This window comes from Phalaenopsis equestris, unplaced genomic scaffold (genome assembly GCF_001263595.1).
Source record: "Phalaenopsis equestris unplaced genomic scaffold, ASM126359v1 Scaffold000428, whole genome shotgun sequence".
NCBI classification, from domain to species: Eukaryota; Viridiplantae; Streptophyta; class Magnoliopsida; order Asparagales; family Orchidaceae; genus Phalaenopsis; species Phalaenopsis equestris.
The window spans coordinates 5,304,505-5,328,580 of record NW_018164869.1 but is presented as its reverse complement, the minus strand read 5'-3'; the positions used below and the strand labels follow the sequence as shown (position 1 = coordinate 5,328,580).

At 36.5% G+C, this 24,076-nt stretch overlaps 1 protein-coding gene across 1 annotated transcript in view; it reads left to right on the top strand.

Annotated features, from left to right (window-relative positions):
* Positions 1–89: 89 nt before the first annotated feature.
* LOC110027597 (vacuolar fusion protein CCZ1 homolog B) overlaps positions 90–24,076 on the top strand; it is a gene marked incomplete at its 5' end in the record, with an annotated part of 56,329 nt that continues 32,342 nt past the window's right edge. Inside the window, 1 exon segment of the mRNA XM_020729094.1 lies at positions 90–296. Coding sequence (XP_020584753.1) covers positions 115–296 — 182 coding nt within the window.

Sequence of the window (24,076 nt, the reverse complement as noted above, 5' to 3'; positions counted from 1 at the left end):
TAGGTGAAAGACACTCTGAAAAAAGCTAGAAAAGAATTGCCTGTTGTCTGATGATTAATAAGAAACTTTTTTTGTTGGCCCATTGTCAGGGAAACTCTTTACACAAAGTTTTCAATGGGACTATCCTCAGCAAATATTGCTAACGAAGGGGTGCAGTTTTGTATTTTTGACTCAAGAAGGGGACAACATGAAGGTCAAGAGCTCGACAAGATATTATTTTTTTATCCGTCAGAGTGCCCCTATTCTTCACAGCTATCTTTAATAGGTCTTTGTGAAGGAATGATCACATTTACAAGGTCTGCATTACTTTTTTTCTCAATGCTGTTACTCCCATAGTACCATGATTGGAAGGCTTTTTTTCTCTTTCAAAACTTCTGAGCTATTCAAGCTTGAGTATTACTTCTACTGCAGTATATGCTAGAATCTATTTTGAAACATAAGGGCCTTTTTTGGCATCACTTTTGTTTTTTTTCTTTTTTTTTAATTTTAAAAACATATTTGTTTGGTGTATTTTTTACATGCTTTTATTTTTTTTATAATAAATTAATTTATTTTAAAAACAAAATTAAAAACACTCGAAACACATAAAAGTCATCATATGTGTTTTTAAAAATAACTAATGATATTATAACACACCAAACATGTTTCATTTGAAGGAAAGACATAAACAAAACAAAATAAAACAAAAATAAAAAATGAAAACCAAAATTGATGCCACAGTGCTCCTAAGCCTTTAAGAAATTGATTTCATTTATAATGGTTCCTTTTCATTAAGTTTTTTTCCCACTCTTTGGTTGCTGTAGATGGTTCAATGGATCACACCTAATTTTTTTGGGGATAGGATTAAAACTATGACGTAATGCATCCAAGCCTAAGAGTAAAAGCCCAAAATAGTCCCCCGACTATTAATAAGTGTTTAATTTGGTCTCAGGATTTTAGAATGTTCCAGTTTAGCCCTAAACTATTAAAACTTGCTTTAAATTGGTCCTAAATTATATTTTCTGTTAAATTTAACGGTGACTTGCATGAATTGAAGGGTATTTTTGTCTTTTATGTAATTGTTCAAAATTTATATGATTTGTATATAATTTTATTTATTTGTGGTCGAAAAATTATAATTTTTAATTTGCTTTAATAAATCTATCCACAACAGTCATCGCTTTTTTCAAGTAAAGCATTTTAAAATAATCAATTATTATGTCGTAAGAGCTCACAATATGAAATTATATGAATCACTTGATTTCAATTGAATTTTTTATTTTAATATTATTTACCAGAGAATGTGTCTTAAAATATTTAAAGTTAACTTGAAAAATTACTGAATGAATTTATTTTGCGTTTAAAATTTTATTCATGTGAATAATAAAATTATGTTTATGATGGCTAACCACAAACATTTTATATATATATATATATATATGAACATAAGGCTGTGTATTCAAACAATGATCAAACAATGATCCAATAAAAAAATTCATTTGAAAAAAAAGTGATGACTGCTGTGAAGAGATTTATTATGCAAATTAAAAATTATAATTTTTCAATAAAAAATAAAAAAGATATTTATATACAAACCACATTATATAAGATAAAAATACCCTTTAATTCATGTAGGTCACCGTTAAATTTAACGGAAATTATGATTTAGGATCAATTTGGAACTAAATTTTTAAAACTCTTGAGACTAAATTGGAGTATTCTGAAACTTAGGGCCTAAATTTGACGGTTCTTAATAATTGGGAAACTATTTTGGGCTTTTACTCCAAGCCTAATTTTGTACGCTTTGAATCACATACGCAAGTCCAACATCTGCTTCAACTCTTCTGCGTGGTCTAAACGTTATGAGAAAGGTATGGTTAAATCTTTGATTGAGGGGAAGAAGGAATTTTGTGTGTATCATTTGGAGAGCGATCCGCGAATACAATATAGGTCTAGATAGCACTCACTTGGTCTCACAAATAATCTGTTCTCATTCATTTATCAAATTCATTATAGAATACAAGCCATCAATATTTATTTATAGAAATCTTGTTACAAGAAAAGACCAAATAAGTTAAGTTTAGAATTTAGATATGTTCTTAAGTGAAATCAAATATAATCGTAACAAAATGTTTAAATTCTAACCTTTTATTATCCAAGGAAGAATAATTAAGCGTAGTAAATAATCTAATAAAAAAGGAAATGTTTTACCTAAAATAAAGATTGCTAAAAGGCATGAAAGTGGATTTTAATTTAATTCTTTTGTTACCCTGTTCTGCTTTTTTTGTTTGGTCCGTGAAAATCTGGCTTTTTTTGAATTTATTAGCTGATTTGTGCTGCATCAATACACCCAATTTACGAAGAACTCATCACGAAGAGTTCAAATGGAGGCCATGGAGGTGGAAGCTTGGTTGAATATCTTTGAGAACTGGTAAAGGATTTGGTGGAGATGGTAATGCTAAGGCTTTGTTTGGATGAGTTTTTGCTTTCGTGGAAGTTTGTTTAGAAATAGTTTTACAAAAACAGTTTTATAAAGTTAAAAAGTCGATAAAAAGTTATCTCTAAAATAGCCACATAATGTCATTTTTATAAAAGCATTTTCAGGAAAGCTTTACAGTCAAACCATTTATGAAATTTTATTTTGACTTTTTAAAAAGACGAAGGTGGCTTGGATGATGTTCATCCAAACGAATCGTAAAACAATTGCAATAATTATTCTTAATGGTGGCTGTCCATGATTTGAGATCAACATGTTTCATTTGATGCACAGCTTACATACTGCCAAATATAGGCTCTAGAGAAACTTGAGCAGGCAACATTAAGCTTTGCATTTAAAATTGAAATAGTAATCAAATCAATAGATATATTAAGCACATACTGACAAGTTTTATATCATGACAGTGGCAAGTCCTTTGAGTAATTTTTCCCATGATGATGTAAAGTTTGCAAGGTTTATTATTGGAAAAGTCAAATAAGGATAAACATAATGGCTATGGATCAATTCGAAGCATAAATTACTATGATCCTACCGTGTTCCTACTAATCTTTATAATAATTTAGCGTTAATATGGAAAACATCATTATTATAACCAGTCAACATTTTATTATCAACTTGATCCTCGTGCATATGTTTATGCTAACATATAGATGATAAAGGTGCAATATCATATGGTGAAGATAAAATAAAATTAATATGCTCCTCTGTAGGCTCATCATTTGATCTGGATTAAGTTCTAATTTATGATTTGTCATCTCCAATCTATAAAAAAAGGATCATTGTCTTATTTGGGTACTATAAATTCTGAACGTGATGCTGTTTCAGGTATATTTATAGGATTGGTAGCCCACTTTTCAACACATGCTTTATATTCTTTAGTTGGCTTTTGAAATGATTGATGAATATTTTTCAAACTAATTGTCTATTAATTTTAGTAGCTAGTTTATGGAAAATATTTAAACTTTAATGTTAATGAAATTTTATGTTCCCTAAGATCTAGCCTAAGTCCATTGGTAATCTGTTTTCCAAAACCCATGACTCTTCAAGCATTCAACAAGTTTGGCATTGATAATCAAGAAAGTAAATTTTACTATAATATTCAGTTTCAAAGTTAAACTCATTATGGAAGTCTTTAATTATTCCCATAAGCTTCATTTCATTCCATGCAAAGATAGGCTTTTTTTGAGTTCTTGTTACACATTTTTAAAAAATCTTGTAAAAAATCATACAACTTGAAGAAGCAACTATGATCTTTTGATGTCTATTCATGTAGTAACTCTTTTTATTAACCTCTATATCATGTAATAAATCCATGAATGTCAAAAAATTTGAGAGCTAGTAAAAAGAGGACAACAATGTTCATCAATGTTCTTAAAAGTGCACTTTTCGAGCAAGATGAAGCGATGCATTCATGCATGCAATGAGGAATGTAATCCCACCTTTCTCACATAATTATCATGGTTTTGCTAGAGAATGTAGCTCTTATCATTGATATGTTGCAACAAATCAAACATGCGTGGGCTCAAAAAATTCGAAAAACATGAGATTTTCGTCGAGAGCTTTTGTGTGTTAAGTTCTAGGTCAAATTTTCATAAGGTAGATGAGATAGTAGATAAGAAACTACTTGAAAACTTTGCCCTTTTTTTTGAGGATTTTAAATCTGAGATTCAAGGTTTTTCATATGTCAAGCCCCTATGGTTAATTACTTCTCTCGATACCATGAGAGCACTTTCGATTAACGCTAGTCATTCGACATTAAGTATTTGGACTTAGCATATAGTAGCAACAAATTTTAATTTAAAAATTATAGAAATTATCACTGTGAGCTCAAAGCTTATGGTGAGGGAAATGATGACGAACTCGATCAAGAACCAATGATTTTGTTATCCCGGGTTGTCATAGTTTCGAGTCGACTTAATCAGCAGAAGTAATTGACCCAACATGACATAAGGATGCTTGTTAGCAACCATGAGTTGTTTCTTCCAAGGGGACTTTGTAAACCTGGGGTGAATGTTTGTTTAATGAGACTACCTTTAGTCGAACTTAGCTTACAGAGAGTTTTTTGTCCTATCAAATAACCTTGTAAACCCAGGGTGAATGTTTGTTTAATGAGACTAATTTTAGTCAAACTTAGCTTACAGAGAGTTTTTTGTCCTAACAAATACACCCTATGATTCATAACTCAAAAATGCAAAATACTATTGCGGAACATACGGGCTACAATCTTGATCATAATATAATAATGTCATTGGAAGGTAAACCACCCTGTTATAGGACTAGAGCCATGCCCTTATTATCATGAGATTATTTTTAGCAAGCATTTAGTAATATGTTTGATAGAATATTGGTTCTTTGTGAGCTCGAATAAGTCTTAGATTTGTCCACCTCGAAAAAAAATTGTGAAGGATGAATTGATTTTACTTTTAAGTGTTTCAGTGATAAATTTCATCTTAGATATTTGAATTTTATAATTTTATAATCTTTATTTTATGAATAAATCCTTCTGGTAAGATGTGCAATAAATATGTCTATCATCAGAGAATAATTTCTTAAACATCATTGCGAGCATTGGTTTTACCAACTTCAGTATTTGTGATGAGGAAGATCGGACTAGCTTCGCCGGGGCTCAATCTTGTCAACTCCAGTCCCTATAGGGAGGAGGATCAAACTGGCCAAAATGCGAAACTTATGACCCCGCCCTATAGGCAAGGCAACCGACTTGAGAGTGTGCGTAATTACATAGATTTTAATTTAATATTTGAAAAATTGTATTTTTATAAAACTTTGATTTGCGTGAACACTTCCCAAAGAAAAAAATATTTCTCAGCTTAACTCCTTAAGCACCAATTAGTTCACGTAACCTTCGTAGGAGTTTAAATTTAATGAATTGAGACAAGTGATGGAGCACATGTTGGTATTCAGACTTTTTTGGCTTGAACTAATTTTTAAATGACTCCGGGCGTATTTTGAAATAAGTTTGATTTTAAATTTAAGCTTATATTTTAATTTGTGTTGCATTCTTGGATTTTGTGATCGAGCAATTAGCACGTTAGTTGGAGCACATGCGGGTGTTTAGACTTGGTTTGAAATAATTTTTAAATGACTTTGCACATATTTCGAGAAAAGTTTGATTTTAACAAGCAACATTCTAGGACATTTTGATCAAACAATTAATGTGTTGGTCGAAGCACATGCAGATGTTTAAACTTGTTCGTTTGATCTATTTTTTAAGTAGTTTTACACAATTTATGGGGCGTATTTGATTTGAGGTCAGACGTGTTTTAGTCTGCGTTATCAATTGATTAAATTTAAGAATTTAGTATTATCATCGGAGCTCATGCATGTTTTATTCTTGTTAATTTAGATTGACTTTTAAGGGGGTTTATTATTATTTGCACGGGTATATTATCATTAAGTTTTATACAAATATTTTTATTTTAAGCTTTTAATTTCACCATCTGTCCACTATTGTAGGGGGTTACAAATCCAGTGGCGAGCGTGATATTTAAGTGTCAAATCTCAATCTGGAGCCATTACGTAATGTCTTATGTATGCTTCTAAATACGTGTTGTGGATTCGGTGGCGAGTGTACAAGATCTTTTGTTTAAAACCTTCCAATGAAACGCTTTCTGTCCGCCTGTGAAGTTGGGTTGCGAATTCGGTGGCGTGAAGATATATTAAGGCTTGGTTATGTATTATCATTTCTTGTGCTCACTTAAGTTCATAAGGATTCTTTCCAACTTTTGTTTGAGCCTCCTACCAGTTAAAAATTTGCCAGCCTCTTGATGTTTTCCACACTTAAGGAGCTGCATCGAGAAATTCGGGTCTGGCCACCCCGTCTATAAGACGTGCATGAATCAAATGTATTCTTATCCGCCAATCTAAAAGATGTGCATATGCCTTCAAGTACCTATATAAAAGCAATTGTAGATTTCTCTGACTCATTGGACAACGAGAACGGATACTTATTTTCATAATTCTTAGCATTTATCAACACTAATGTTTGTTTGACTATGAGTAGCCTCCTGACGCCATCCTCGCTTGGGGGGCTACCTTGGGAGTACTGGGTCCGCGCCCTTGTCTATAAGACGCGCATTGGTGATGTTTTGCAACATCAGGACTTACAAGTCTTCTAACCCACCAGCCTAAAAAACAAATGTGCGGTGTTCAAGTTCATAAATCTTTGATCTCACCTTTCTAAAAGACGTGCGTGTTCAGATACCTGTATAAAAATAGCAGCAAACTTCTCTGCCATTCTGGAACAAGGTACTTATATTTTTTATTTTATACCTTATGTGTGAAGCCATTGAGTTTGAAGTCAAAGTAATGAACCATTCTTTCAAAGCTTCCAAACAAACATAAAATCCCTTGATATTTTGGAAGAAACAAGTTTCTGTTTGCTTTGAAATTTGAAAGCTTCCTTCGCGTTATTGCCTCATTAACATCTCATTTCTTTTCAACTAAAATAAACTCCAGGACTTGAAATTCCAATCCTGTATGCTTGGCAAAGAGCAGCACTCATTTATGAAGTTGCATGCAAAGGCACTAAGCATGATATGTCCCTCTCAACCCTTTTGATATTCATTCTGCAAAATCCAATAAACCTAACCATATTATAAGGCTCCGGATTAGCAAGCATATCCTACTCCATCAGTTGATCTCGCTTCAGTTGTTTTCCAGCTTCACGAATGGCTTCATTGCTTCATCTTCGCCCTTGTAATTTCCATATTGAGCTTACCAAAAGCCTACTTGTGCGAAGGGTCCTCCCATGTTTAGCTACTTAAGCTCTAGAATCCATTCATTATAGTTGTCGATAATCAGCATGATGAAGAGGTGTTGAGGGCTGCAGGCTGCTAAAAGCATAACATGATCTGCGGCTTAAATTGTAGGTAGGAGTTTTTCATGTGCACTGTTGGGGAATAAAGCTGCTTATTTGCTGGCCGTAATTGGGCAAAAGAGATGTTCAACAGTGGGAGAGGACTATAGCGTGAGTTTGGAGGTGAGTTGGTCCTTGTTTGTGGTGCTGTGGTTTTGTGCCGGCATGGAGGAGCTTGCGTGCTCCTTGGTCGCGGCTGGAATGGAAGGAGGAGATACTAGCTGCTGCAGCAGAGAGGAAGAGAGTGTTGCTAGCGGAGAGGGATAAGGGCTGGATGGGAGGAGCGGCGTGAGCAGTAGAGGAAGCGGAGAGCAGCCATGGGCCTTTGCTCATATCAAGTGGAGGTGAACTGATGGACAGAGAAGGTGGCGAGTGAGAGCGCGGAGGGGGGAGAGGGGAGGGGTTGCGGCTTCCTGCCTCGTGCGACAAAAGCTCTCGTGGATTCCGACATGAGACCAAGGAGAGATGGCGTCTGAGAAACTCGAGGAGAGCTGTGGGTTTGTAGAATAGAGGGCTTCCGAGAGGGCAGAGGTCTCGTGCGGCCAGCTTAAGAGGAGGAGAGAGAGAGAGAGAGGTTGGATCTCATTGGAGTAGTGAAAGTGGTGGAGGGTCGTTGACTGGAGCAGCAAAGGAGGAGCAATGGGCTTCTGTGACTTCGATAGAGAAGAATCGGAGTGTAGGCTAGCATGTGTGCGACGAGAGAGAGGGGAGAGGAGGGCTGGGAGGTGAGGGAGAACAACTAAGGTTTCACGTGAGAGTGGACGGAGCTTCTTCTATAGTTTTTGTTTTAGGTTTTTAATTTATTTTATTTCAATCAATATAAAATCATTTATACATTTTGATTGGGCCATGTTGACGACAATGGAATGGGGCTAGCATGGTAGAATTGAGGTTGGGCAGTGGCTGAGCTTCAAGGGAAGGAATTGGGTTATATATTAATTTTTTTTTTCTTTTTCAATTATCTAGTTTTGTGTGCCTCCAATTCTCATACAAAAAACTCAACCATATGAATGTCCTTATGCAAGTTTGGCATTGCGTACGTGCTCGCTTATTTTGTTTTAGGATCAGAGATTATTTGGGAGATTTCAGTGTGTTAGAGATGATTTGAGCCCGAGTTACATGTGTTGGGCCGACGACTCATCGTTTTTATTATGCTTTGCATTCCAATCATAAAAGACATTCTTGGGCAATTTTGATATTTTAGAGGAGCTCGTATAATTTGTTTTAATCATGAGTCATTTGAGTGACTTCGACGGTCATAGAAATGAGTTAGGTTCAAATTGCACGCGTCGCGCTGGAGGTCCGTCAATTTTATAATGTTTGCTCTTTTTGATCATAGAAGACTCTTCCTTGGGTATTTTTGATATTCCAGAGGTGCTCGCATGGTTCATTTTCCAATCAAATATAGTTTTAGAAGAGTTTCAAGATGATTGAGGAATTCCAAATTTTATAGCGTAATGTCACATTCTTCTTTTGATGTTGTCGCCATCTCCAATCGATTTTTTTTACTGTATGTGTGGGTCAGTAGCATGATAATAAAGCAATTGCATAGGTTAAGTCAATTTAAATTTCTTTACCTTGTTCAATATTTCAGCTAACTATAGTTTAAAGCTTTAGATGGGAAAATAGGCGTGGCAACTCAAGATGTGAGACTGGATTTAAATGTTAATGGACTTTGTTGTGTACTTAATCATGTTAAGATAATCATTTAAATATATGTGAAGCTTAAAATATTTAGATACATTGAATGCAATCGAACCAAAATTTGCTTTAGATATTATTGTTTTACTGATCATGTAATTATAAGAAATCGATGTTGTTATTGTCATGCAATGGTAGTGTTGCATATCGTGCCTTGACCCAATGCATGGCATACGCTGTAGTAAGGTGTGGTAGAATGAAGTTCTTCAAGTTTTAAATAATCAATTACAACTTAGTGTCACCCACAAGAGAAATTTTTTAAACACCCATATATATATATATATATTATATATATATATATATTGAAAGCCCAAAAAAGCTAATATATTAACTAGAAAGAAAGATGCAGATACAATGTGATGGGGGGCCCAAACATGACCCCCTGCTCATAACAAAACCACAAGGGGTTCCAAAACTAGAAAATACTCAAAAGTACATTAGAGACATAAAGAAAAAGCCTAAAAATGCAGAAATACATAGTATCAGGTGACTAGAGAGCAACCCAATTTGGTTTTTCCTCTGCCTGTGGTTCTAGGAAAGGAGCAAGCTAATAAGTTGGTAAGATGATTGCCATTGTTAGTAGTAACCAATATATCATCCAATATGTTCTCGACCTGGAGTCGGCCTCCATTCTTCTTCTTCCTCCCGGAATAGACCTTCCATTCCTCTTCCAAAGATTGACTCACCTTATCTTGGTCTACAATGTGCTGGAGATGTGCATATTGTTGGACATTAGAAGCGACTGATCTGTTATTGGTTCAAAGGAGCACTCTCGTGTGTCTTGACATGTGAGTGAGTCATCTTCAATAACTTCAGTCATCTTCAATAACAATGGGTGGTATAAACACAACTGGATCTTTAGCTGTAGTATGTTGTTCTTCTTCAGGAACTGCGGTGTTGGGAAGAGGATCGAGTCGCATCTTCTCTACAGGGATAATAGATGACTGTTCTTTAGCGATATTCGACCTTAGATGAGGATGCAAAGATAGCAAATATTATAACTGTGACCAAACATACTACCATGAGAGAAATAAGGAGGATGTTGTTCCATTTCAACCTTTTACCAATACCCGTTGTGGATAGTGCCAATCCACATCTCATCCGAAGCTGGTTGAGTGATACCTCTCTCAACTAACACAAACCACAGAAGGTTTAGTGACAGCAAATGTAGGACTATCCACATTGAGAGACTTACTGTAACCAGTTGCTAAAGAGTAGAGAATTTCCATGTTGAACAGATGTAATTTTAACCCCGAAAACTTTATCCAAACAGGAATGATAGGGGACTCCGCTTTTGGATCAAAATCGACTGTCCACTTCAGAATTTTCATAAAATGATCGTCAATCTTAATAGCTTTTCGAGAGAAAATGCGAGTACAATCGACATCATGAGATAGCTGAATAAGTATATGTCTACCATCAAGTAGGCCAATGTTCCAACTGCCCAATAGTTTCATAGTATCAAACTCCTTCCTAACGATCTCCAGTTTTGGGTGACTATAAAGAAATTTCTCCACTAGAGAGAAACATCAAGAGGACGCGAGAGTATCGGTTTCAACCTCTGTGAGAATAAGTGCAGACTTTCTATTTTTTTCCAAGCTTTTTAATAAAAGTGTGATCATCTCCATCTTTAAGAGCCTCATGGAAAGATTCTGTAACATTACATGACTTACCAATAGCAAAATCAGGCGCTGAACCTGGAGGAGGGGCACGAGCAGTAAAGTCGCCGGCAAGAGCATTTGCATAGGAACGGTGCGTCGATGTCATCTCCCTCACAAGACGAGAGAAATAGTCTGGCGGGCAGGAAGCGAGCAGCCAGTCGAACAGGAAACCTTCTGTCAGGCAGGAAGCGAGTAGAAGGCGCGACCTTCTGGGAACAGGAGCGAACTGCAGCCAGGGACCGCAGATGAAACCAGAGCTCAAAATCGGAGCTCAAAAAGGGAAACAACGCCGAAGCCCTTAGTTGTATGGCACGAAGTCGACGAATGCAGAGCCCTTCGTCATCGTCGTCGAGTGCGGGAAGTTCATCGTCGAGCGCCAGAGAAAAGATTGACGACCGAATGAATCAAACCAGGGTTTCGCCATCGGCGAACCCTAGCAGAGCAGATGGCGACCGACATTTCAATATTAAAACACCCATATATATATATATATATATATATATACACTCAAACATAATCTCATGATAACTATCTTTTATTTCAATTATATATGCTAATGTAACCCAAATATATCATGGTATCTCCTACTTAAAAAGATCATATCAAAATGTTTGCAAACTTTATTCACAACAATACCTTTACACTTGCCTTGAAGCACACATGCTATATAGTGATGCACATTAAGACAGTGGAAAACCAAAATTTTAACACATAATTCTTCTACTTGATGAGTAAAGCAACATGCATGATTATGTAAAAGTTCTATGGAATATTAATACAAAACATGAATAAAATAAATAACTAATAATATATCAAGAAGTTATAATAAGTCTATGTGTTTATTGTTATGCTGTGTTATTGCTTGATTTGTCATGTTCATAAATTCTTGCATGTAAAGTTATGATATGAAATATTCTTGATACTAACACAAACTATTAGATCATTCCATTACATCCATGATTCCTTCCGCACATTATTTGAACAAGAAAGGAGATGAAGCGAGTGGCTCAGTTCACCCTAGTAAACATCTCACAATGTAAGTGATGAAGTGAGCTTATCTTTTCACCTTAGTAATCATCTTACAACATAATCACACAAGTTGAACCAACACAATATACATTGTGCTCATTGGCTACTTTCTTCTAGAAAGAGAGTATCATAACACGAGGTACCTAAAATATCTCCCCCTCTCTATAAGAGCCAAATTAGTCATAGCATACGCTCTTTGAATTGATAACTTCCTCAATGCATTAAATGCAAGAGCTTATTACCATACTGCTCTCACACAATCATCAATTTGATCTCATGCTGGGTAACGTAACATTATCCGCCTATGGATAGCTTTTCTTTGCATACACATCGTGTCATAGAAACTTAATAATTTGCATGCCAAAGAGTTACGCATTATCCTGCTAGTAATGTACGTAGAGCAATTGTTAAGCATGCAATATAAATCTTTCATAACTTTTTTTTTTTTCAAATGAAACATTTAGTTTCTGCAACTTCTGATATATGAAAAATTAACTTGCCAACATAGATATTTCATTATTCTACGAAACTATACTACATTAGATATAAACTAGCTAATTCATAAATTTATCAAATACAATATTGTTGTCTCTGTTTGCACATTATAGCTTGCGCATATTTAATGAAATCAACTTTGATAGGTTCATCAACAATTCATCTCATACTAAATCATGACAAGGCACAATCTTGAAGTTTTATAATATTTCTTGTTCCATACACATCTACACTGCAATAAAGACCACACCAGTTTGTTTTCTACAGAACACAAAATTATTATTGCTCAAGATGAAGGTATAACACACATATAAAATACATCATTCATCTAAACCGCGCTATAAATTATGAATTTTAACATAATGATTTCTCTCAATAAGAAAATACGCTCCCTAAACTAGGGTAAATTTTTCTTCCTTAATTTATTTAGTGAAATACCTTCAAAATTGTTCGTCTTTCTTCACCTTCTACCCCACTATCTCCTCTCTCTAAATCTCTCTCTCTATAACCTATAAAATGGTTTGGAATGAAGTAGATATGGATTTGGAGCACTTCAATGAGAATAGAAGTTACTTTTTGGCTTATTTATAAATCATTTTGATCAAATGTATATGTATTGGAAAGTGTCAATCCGCATTAGACAAGAATTATTTTCTTTCCTCAGAATAGTTTTCACAAATTTATTTCCTTTATAAGATATTTTCTTTTTGTTATTTTTCTTATTTTTGGAGAGATTCCTATTTTGTTTCCTTTCAATATTATATCATGCAGCAAAGAGTAATGCATATATTGAGCCGAAAATAATTTTTTTTCTAGAATTCCACATGGTGTCAGAGCCTTGGCCTCTACTTCTTGAGCTTACAAGCAACCCCGCACTTTGTATGGTCTCCCGTAAAAGGTGCACAAGGTGAACCCCTCTCTTGCAAATGTAGACACATGACTCAACACCGTGATAAACTAATTTGCCTTCTCATCGTTGTCACGACTTATCCGGTAGTCTCGTTTCGATTCCCGCATCTCTCGTAGTTGACATTTAGAAACCTTGCAAACGACGCATAGTAAACATCTTCAACTCCTTTTCTTTCGATATCTGGGACCCATTTGAGGGTTTCAACTCTGTCTTCGACAAAACTTCCCAAGAGGAAGGTTAGCTGGTTCTGCTCGCAAGTCCTGCGAGTTTTACTTGCCCCTTTCTTCAAGAAGAAGGGTAGCTCACACAAGCTGCCACTGCTAAGAGCTCCTCCTTTGCTCTCTCAATTGAACTTTGTGTACCCTACCTGTAGTCCGTCTAGTCCATTTGAATAGATCAACTCATAAACTCAAACTGGTTTGTCTTTTCTATCCACTTAAACCAAACGATTTGGTCTCGGTTCTGACCGTTTCACTAAAGTTGAAGGATTTAGTACAATGATCAATTTTGATTGCAATTACCGTTCTCTCACAGGTCACCGCTTACAATCGACCCAACCATCTCTTGCCCTTTGTCAAAGTCGTTGAAATTGAGAGTTGCGCTTCTCCCTCTAGTTCCTATTCACCCATCCAACCAAGTAGTTGAACTAAGAGTCCTCTCATTTTCATCTGAGCAACAGGTCTTCTTGATTCAAACTTCACAACCTTGTTATAGTAAAACACGACATGGTTTATATTCTTTTTCCTTGGAACTCACGTCCAAATCTGAATCTACGCCTTCAATCACTATCATATCATTCAACATCAATTAATAATTCAGTCCGTTCACCGCGGAGCAAATTGAGGCGCTAAAGAAAATGTTTGGTAGTAGTTATTATTCTGGACAAGTATCACAATCCTTTGTTGAGCAACCTATCAACATGTTAGCACACCAAGATGTCTTATTCCATGCTTTTAGTGTCCAAACTTATCTCATACTTCTACTGTCTAAAGCAATAAATTAAAATCTTGGATAATTGATTTTGGAGCTCAGATTATATGACTGGGGACATCAACATCTTAAAAAATTACAACTCATGTACCAATAATTCTTGAGTCTGAATAGCTGATGGTTCATTCTCACAAGTAGCATGAATTTGATCAGTCGGATTGACAAATATTTTACACCTCTACTCTATGTTTTATGTTCCAAAATTAAATTGTAGCCTACTCCAATCAACAAACTTCCTCATGACTGAAAATTTGATTAAATTTTATTCTAATTATTGTGATTTTCAAGTTGTGGAGTCGGAGAAAGTGATTTGCAGTGCTAAGATGCATGGTGATCTATATTTGCTCAAAGAAAATAATTTTATCGATAGGCAATGTCATTAATAAAGTAATATTTCTGAGTCCAGTTCAAATTCTGATTCACTTAAAAGTCAAATCATGTTGAGTCATTGTCGTCTTGGTCATCCAAATTTTTTATACATGAAAAAGATGTTTTCACATTTATTAATCGCTAAAAAATTCAATCGTTATCAATTTGAAAGTTATTAATTTACAAAACCTACCAGGCATGTATGTTCCAAATTAGAATACTAACTTTCACGTACTTTTTTTTGTAATTTATAATGATATATGGGATCCTCACAAGTTAACAATATAAATGCGGCATGATGACTTGTATCATTCATAGATGATCACACAAGAATAATATGAACATTCTCTTTGAAAGCAAAATCTAAAACAACCACCATATTTCAATCCTTTTCATTTCATGATTTTCACTCAATTCTAAAGCAAAAATAAAATTCTTAAAGTCGATAATACTAAGGAATATTTTAATTCCATCCTTAGTCTTCATCTTTCCAAGTAGGATATTATTAATATAAGTTCTTGTGTGAATGCTCCTCAACAATAGGAGGCCTATTTGAGTCCTAAATTTTCAAATTCCCCAAAGTGCTCTCATAGAATTCTATCCATATATCCATTCTTTTTATTTTGATCTACCATTGAAGGTTTTTTGTTGTTCTACCTTTGTTCATATCCATCGACAACATCGTACGAAACTTGATTCGAAGTCTCTTAGATGTATTTTCCTCAGTTACTCATTTAATCAAAAACTTTACAAATATTATTCCCCAACTAGTAGGAAATATTCAACTTCATGAATGTCCGATTCTTTGAGCAGCAATCTTATTTTCCCATCTACTAAAATTTTGGGGGAGAACTCTAGAGAATATCATATGTGGGATTTTTTTCCCAAGATTCTACGACCATTTTCCCTTTAATTGAATCAAATTTTGTCCATCAACCAATTCCAATTTTCTCCACTCCACCTCAGCTAGCTCCATTTGAAGAATTGAACTCTGTCACAGAAATTGTCTCAATTGTCTCTACTACACCTCAACATGACACCTATGATAAAGAATTTTGTGTCTACATATATAAAAGAACTTTTGAGCATTTGAAGATACTATGCAGACTCAGACTATCAAGGCTAGTACTAAGTCTTGATAATCATAATGACATTGATTCCTCTGCTCATGAGTCTCTTACATTGATGGTTGATGACTTCAATGAACTAATAGCACATAGGAAAGATATTTGAGGGTGCACTAGTCATCCAATTGAAATGATATGTTTCTTATGGGAAGTTTCTACCATCTTACAGAGCTTTTGTGGAATATATTGATAGTGTGCAGATTTCCAACTCTATCTAAGAGGTTCTGGCATGAAAACAAAAAATTGAGGAAGAAATTCGGGCTTTAGAAAAGAGAAAGACTTGTACACTTACAAAATTATGTCATGAAAGAAATCTTGTAGGTTGCAAATGGATATTCACGATCAAATACAAAGAAGATGGAAATGTAGAGAGATTTAAAGTCCAGACTGGTTGCTAAGGGTTTCACATAGTCATACGAGATTGACTATCAGGAAATGGTCGCACCTATTGCCAAACTTAATACCTTTCAAGTTTTAATTTCTCTTGTAGTAAATTAATCTTGGTTTTTAAGTTAACTTGATATAAAAAATGCCTTCTTGAAGGACGAGATTGATGAAGGAGTCAGCATGACTATATTTTTGGGCTCGGAATATAGGTCGAACAACATGTTGATTTGCAAGTTGAAGAAGTTTTATGGCTCGTACTTTGTTTGACAGGTTTGATAAAACAGGGATTACAAATGGATACATCTGTGTCAAGTTGATCATACAATGTCTATCAAATCCAAATCTAGAGGCAAAATTGCTTTTCTCATAGTATATGTAGATAATGTTATCTTGACAAGTGATGGTTCGGAAAGGGATACTTGCAACAAAATTTGAGATCATGGACCTCGAAAGTCTATTTTTTTCTGTGAATAGAGGTTGCGTGGTTTAAAGAGGGAATTTTCATATCCCAAAAGAAGTACATTTTAGACCTATTAAGTGAAACTTGCATGTTTGGGTGTAAGCCGCTGACACACCTACAAATTCTAAGAAAAGGCTGAACATAAGTTTGGCGAGGAAGATATCAAAGATTTGTGGGCAAACTATTTTATCTATCACACACAAAACTTGATTGCATACTCAGTCAGTGTAGTAAGCCAACACATAAATTATCAAAATGTGGATCTTTTAGAAGCATTAAATAGAGTTTTGAGATACTTGAAGATGACTTCTGGATACAATTTGTTTTTCAAAAAAATTGAAAACTGTGATATTGAGATATACATAGATGTTTGCGGGGTAGGAGAGATATCTGATAAAAAATTAATTGTTGGATATTGTTCATTTTTCTGGGGCAATATAGTCACGTGTAGAAGCAAAATACAAATTGTCTCTCAGAGTAGTGCATAATTTGAATATCATGCTTTTACATTAGAAATATGTAAAGGAATGTGACGTGGGGCTCGGGAGGACCCATCTGTTCTGGGGAGGGGGATGGGGGCGGGTGTCGCCCCCTCGTCCCTCTTCCCTCTTCCGTCTTTTCTCCTTTCCTTTTTCTCCACTTCCCTTTCTTTCATTTTTCTTTTTTTGCTTTCTTACCATCCTAGGCCCTTCCTAATTTTAAAATGTTTCTTAAAACTGAAATTTGTTTTTTATTTTCCTTCTAATTTTAAAATTTTTTTTAAAACTGAAGTTTGGTTTTTGTTCTCCTTTTAATTTTAAATCAAAACTGAAATCTGATTTTATTTTCTTCTTTAAGTTAAAAGCCCTAAAATCTGATTTGATTCTCCTTATTTTAGTGTTTCCTAATTAGGTTAAGTCTCTTTATAAATGGGATTTGAGGTGCCTAGAGTTAGGTGTCGTGATTTTGAAATTTGAATTTAGTTTTATCTGAGTGTTTTCTCTCTTTACGACACTATCCCACGACGAGGAAAGTGCTCCTGTTGTAATCCCATTCGAGGTAGTGATTATATTCGTTGTTTCGACCACTACACACAGTCTCACAATCCGCCGACCTTCCACCAACCATCCAGCATCTCCTACCACTTCCATACAAGCCAACAATTGCCCGATTCCTCTGCTGCTCCTCCCAAATTGCCGTTCAGTTCCACTACACCTTCCCTATAGGATTGTCGCAGTCCATTGTTAGGCCTCCAAACCATTAAACAGCTTTTCTGCAAGCAGTCGCAACCTTGCTGCTCTCAGAGACCATCGTTGATTCCCTTGCGACTTTACAACAGGCAGTTCACAACCCACTTGTTGTCCTTCCAGGCGCGTCCACTGCAACCACCTGCATTTGCAGCTTCTTTGTTGCTCTTCCAGCACCATCGCCAAAACCCCCCCCCCCCCCCCCCCCCCCCCCCAATTGCCGCTTCACTCCCAATAGGCCGCATCATCTGTTAGGCCTTCCCATCACCTCCATTCGCTGCCTTCTTCCTTTATGCAACTCACAGCCTTCCTCTGCCTCTGCCCTTCTTCTTTGACCGCCATTATTGCCTTTGTTCCTCTGTTTGGACCACCATCCTTGCTGATACTGAATTCCACCCTTCGGTGACGTTTTCTGCTTTTTTTTTTTATTGCGGTTCGACGCCTCGACAAGCGCTGAATTGTTGCCCTCTTTCGCCCGACATCGCTTAAGCGTTCCCTGCAGCTGCTGGTCCAGCAGTATCTCTCCGGACTCTCTCCTTGTTGAGCTTGTTGTGTCTTTATTTGTCGAGTCTTTATTTGTAATATTTTATTTTATGTTTTAATTTGTGGTGTCTTCATTTTCTTTTGAGTCATCGTTATAATTGTCCTTTTAAGTTTTTAATAAATTCGTGTCTTGTGTTGGGGTTTGGGTTAACTCTGGTATCATTTGGTATCAGAGCTAGCCCAACTCTAATTTTATCTTAGGGTTCTGTAGCATTCGCACCCCTAATCAAGCCAAAAAAAAATCCCTTTTTTTTCTTTCGCTTCTCTTCTTTCTTTTGTCTGCCCTCGTTTTTCAATTCGTCAATCCTTCTTGTCCCTCTTTCATTTTCCTCAACCTCCCTGTCTCCTCATCCAAAACATCAATTATGCCCCCTAGGAGAGACGTAAAAATGTGATACATCGTGAAATCCTTCATCTGGAATAACAATAGACAAAACTTGATGAAGGGACCCAAGGCGAAGTTACTTTTTATCGTGGCCTAGAGAGTTGACAAGAAATCAGGGACAACGATCTAAGTTCGTTCCACAGGGAAGATAACAATGACGAAGAGTACCGTCCACGTTGTTTTGACATCCAATACCAGAGTCGGCCATGAGAAGAACTCGCTGGCCACTGCGACTACGACATTAAAGTAGATCTCCTCGAATTTGATGTAAGTATGGATTCATATGAATTCCTTGACTGTCTGCGAGCATTCAAACGAACTTTCAAATATAAGAAAATACTTGAAAATAAACAGGTCAAACTAGCAGCTATTAAATTGAAAAAGCATACCTCGTTATGGTAGGACAACCTACAACAACAGCGAACAAGAGACAACAATGACAAAATCACTAAGTGATACAAAATGAAGAAAGCCTTACTACGACAATATTGCCCTCACACAATCCCCAAGATATGTTTCTGAAGCTTCACAACCTACAATAGAGAGAGATGTTTGTAAAGGAATTCACAACCAAATTTGATCAATTACAAATAAAGTGCGACTTGGTCAAACAAGAGGAGCATACCATCGCTCGCAACCTCGGAGGCCTAAAGCCCGCCATTAGCAATATAGTTCAAATGCCCTATTGGTTGCTAAGTGACGTCCAAATCGTAGCTCTGAAAGTTGAAAGACAATAGAAGCAGGCCAGGCCACAGTCTTCCTTCCAGCAGCATGCCTCATACATACCAACCCCAGCTGTGACAACTATCGACAAACGCACGCCATGAACGGGGAAACTCGCGTCTGGGAATCCAAAAACCAACCAAAGCAGTAAGAAACTCGAGCGGGAAAGCTTATTTGGGTCCATGCCAGAAAATGTTTTAGTTGTCTTGGTTTCAGCTACATCGCCTCCAACTGTCCCACAAACTAATGGTGCCCAAAAAAGATGGATCATTGAGGAGTGTATTGATAGCAGAGTCATCGACAAAATAACTATTAAGTACTGATTCCCAATGCCTCGACTAGACGTCCTCTTGGTTCATTTACACAGAGCCACTCTATTCTCAAAGACCGATTTACTTGGTGGATACCACCAAATTCAGTTGAGATTATGCAACAAATGGAAGACTGCCTTCAAGACACAAGATGAACTATACGAGTGAACATTCACTCCCTTCGGTCTGTCAAATGCCCCTAACACCTTCATGAGATACCTCATCGGGAAATTCATCGTACTCTACTTTGACGACATACTGGTATACAATCATTCTGAAGAGAAACATGCGTAAAACTTGACAACAGTATTCGAAGTACTCCAGAACGAAAAATTATATGCCCATCCATGAAATTGCACTTTTATGACAAATCAAATGTGTTTCTTGGGATACATCGTACCTGATGCAGGCATTCAAATAGATCCGACAAAAATCAAAGTCATTATAAGCTGGACCACACCACGATCGTTCACCGAATTAAGACAGTTTTTTGTGTTAGCATCATTCTAGTCATTAAAAATTTCAATATAGTTACCGTTCCTCTCCCCTAGCTTTTAAAAAGCAGAGAGTTCACTTGGTCAAGCACCGCTTAGACCAGCTTCGACGTACTCAAAGAAAATGTAACTCAAGCACCAGTTCTAGCCTTGCTAGATTTCACACAACTGTTCGAAGTAGAATGTGATGCATCATGCCTTAGAATAGGGGTTGTACTGAGCCAGGCCGGTCACCCCCATCACTTTTTTTAGCGAGAAACTCAACAAGTCTAGGAGGAAATACTAAACCAACGAAAAAGAATTCTACGCAATCGTAGGAGCCCTCGAGCACGGGAGCCAATACCTACTGACAAGTGAGTTCACCTTATTTACAGATCATGAAGTTTTAAATTTTTGAATGGCCAGAGTAAGTTGAAAGACTGACACACAACTTTGGTAGAATTTTTGACATCATTCAATTTCGTACTTAAACACAAAGCTGAGAGCCAGAACCGCGTCATAGATGCACCAAGCAGGCGTCACTTATTAATCACTTCTATGTAAACAAGCGTCATAGGGTTCGAGATCATGAAAGACCTGTACACAGTAGACAAAGACTTCAAAGATATATGGATACCTACCAGGTAGTACTACTGTGCAAATGGCTACTTGTTCTACCGCAATAAAATATGCATTCCAAGATGCTCCTTAAGAGAAGTAGTTGTACAAGAGAACCATAATAGAGGCCTCGCAGGCCATTTCGGCAGAGACAAGAGTCACCATCGTCAAAGAACACATCTTTTAGCTTCGACTAACAAGGGATGTAGAGCGACACGTTTGACAATCCAGGATTTGCCATTTAGGAAAAACAATTGGGTAGGATAAAGGGTTTTATAATCCGTTGCTTGTACCAGAAGCACCTTGAGTGGATGTTAGCATGGACTTCGTACTAGGTTTCCCTAGGACAGAGAAAAATAAAGATTCTGTAATGGTTGTAGTGAATCGATTTTCAAAAATGGCACATTTCGTACCTGTCACCACACACTAGAAGCCTCTTATATCACTGAATTATACATCAGGGAGATTATCAGGTTACACGGGATTCACAGAACCATTAAATTTGACAGAGATGTTAAATTTCTAAGCTACGTTTGGTGTACCTTATGGGGGGAAGTTAATCACCAAGCTCCAATTCAGTTCAGATGCTCACTCGTAGACCACCGATCAAACCAAAGTAGTGAACAGGAGCCTGAGAAACTTACTAAGATGTTTCGTTGGAAAGAAATCAAACAATGAGACATCATTCTAGCTCAAGCTGAATTCGCTTACAACAGATCCATGAGTCAAACAACGGAACACAACCTTTTTGAGATTGTCTACGGCCGTAATCTGCTTACATTACTTGATCTAATTCCACTTTTGCCAATGTCAGAACTCAGCGAAGATGCTGCCGAGTGAGAATGATTTCTCGTAGGAGCATTTGAGAAATTGAAATCCAGAGCAAACAGATCTTTCATAATTCTACAAAAACTCAATGACAATGCTTACAAAATTGACTTACTAGGGGACTACAACATTTCAACCACATTCAACGTTACAGATCTGACTTGGTACTTTGAGGATCCAGAAGCTTCGACAGATGAGGTCAAAGCTCCCACAACCTCGGGAGACTTATGTGGGGCTCGGGCAGAAGGATCGATTGGTTCTCCCTCATGGAAGGGGAGCTGCCGCCCCTTCTCCCTCTTCCCTCCTTTCCTTTTTCTCTGATTTCCTTTCTTTCCTTTTTCTTTCTTTTGTTTTTCTTTCTTTCCTTTCTTACCATCTTAGGCCCTTCTTAATTCTAAAACCTTCATAAAACTGAATTCTGATTTTTATTCTCCTAATTTTAAAACCTTCCCTAAAACTGAAATTTGATTTTTTGTTCTCCTCATTTTAAATTAAAACTGAAATCTGATTTTATCCCCTTCCTTATTTTTAAAGCCCTTAAAATTTGATTTAATTCTCCATCTTATTTTAGTGTTCCATAATTAGGTCAAGTCTCTTTATAAATAGGATTTGAGGCGCCTAGAGTTAGGGGTCTTGATTTTGAAATCTGAATTCTGTTTTATTTGAGTGTTTTTTTCTTGAGGGTTGTACTCGACAATGAGGAAGGTGCTCCCGCTACAACCCATCCAAAATAATGATTATCTTTGTCGTTCCAACCTCTACATGTTGTCCCGCAGTCCGTCGACGATCCAGTTACCCTCCAGCATCGTTGACCACCTCTCTGCTAGCCAACAACTGTTTGATTCCCCTGCTGCTTCTCTCAGATTGCCGCCAAGTTCCACTGCAGCTTCCCTGCTGGATTGTTGCGGTCCATTGTTGCGCCTCCAGACAGCCGATCAGCTTTTCTGCAGCCTCCTTGCATACAGTCGCAGCTCTTCTGCCCTCGCAGACCATTGTCGATTCCGTTGCAGCTGCACTGCAAGCAGTTCGCAACCCACTTGTTGTTCTTCCAAACGCCTCCACTGCAGCCACCTGGATTCGCAGCTCGTTGCTGCCCTTCCAACACCACCACCAGAAGCCTCTCTATGCCCATCCATCTGTCGTCGCCTCACTTCCAGCAAGCTGCAACCTTCATCAGGCCTTCACAGTGTCTCCAGCTGTTGCCTCCCTCCTTTCTGCAGCTCACGACCTTCCTATGCCTCTGCTCCTCGACTTCGGCCACCATTCTTCTCTTTGTTCCACGACTTTGGTCGTCATCCTTGCCATCTCCGGATTCCACCCTTCGATGGCGTTTTTCACTTCTTCTGGCTGCGGTTTGGCGCATGGACGAGCCTTGACTTGCTACCTGCTTTCGCTCGACATTGCTCTGGGCTTCACCGAAACCACCACTCCAGCACTATCTCTCTAGACTCTTTCATCGTCGAGCTTATTGTGTTTTTATTTGTTGAGTCTTTGTTTGTAATGTTTGTTTTATGTTTTGATTTATGTGGTGTCTTCCTTCTCTCGAGTCATCTCTATAATTGTCCTTTTAAGTTATTATTAAATTTTTGTCTCAGAGCAGCGCATAATTTGAATTTCATGCTCTTACATTAGAAATATGTAAAGGTAATGTGGATTCAAAGACTATTAAGGGAACTTCAAGTCTGAGATGAAAAACACAATTTAGATGTTCAATGATAGCCAAGCTGATATTAGTATAGCCAAAAATTTTGTGCACTATGTTAAAACAAAATACATTGAGATTGACAAACACTTCATCTTAAAAAAGATTAACAATGGAATTGTACAGATTGGCTATGTTTTTACACGACTTTAGACAGTTGATATTCTTTCCAAAACACTGCTAAGTGTCAATCATGATGAATTGAAGTTCAAGTTTGGATTTAGTTCAAGCTTGGATTACTTTCCTTAAAATATATTTCACAAATTTTATTTCCTTTATTAGATATTTCCTTTTTCCTATATTTTTTAGTTTTAAGAGGATCCTATTTTGTTTTCTTTTAGTATTATATATATGTAGCAAAGTGTGATGTATGTATTGAGCCATAATCAAAATTCTTTCCATAATTCTACAGTATGGTTTAATAGAAACTTGGATCTTGAGTCGTGATAGCATAATGAAATATTTACATATACTTAAAAGTGGAGGGGTAGTTAAGTTATTTGGCAAAAAAGACAAATACCCTTTACTGTTAATATGAAAAATAATTATGGAAAGAATTTTTGTGGATTTTTATTTAAAAATGTTGAAAGGACTTATGGACATTATGCATGAAATTCATTCAGAAAATAGAGGGGTATTTATGTCATTTGATACTTGGACGTGAAGAGAATTTATGAATTTCTTATAGTTATATATGTTAATAATATTTGATACCGCATTATAAAAAATAATGAATATTTAAATTCATAAAAAATATGATAATAAGTATAATATATATATATATAT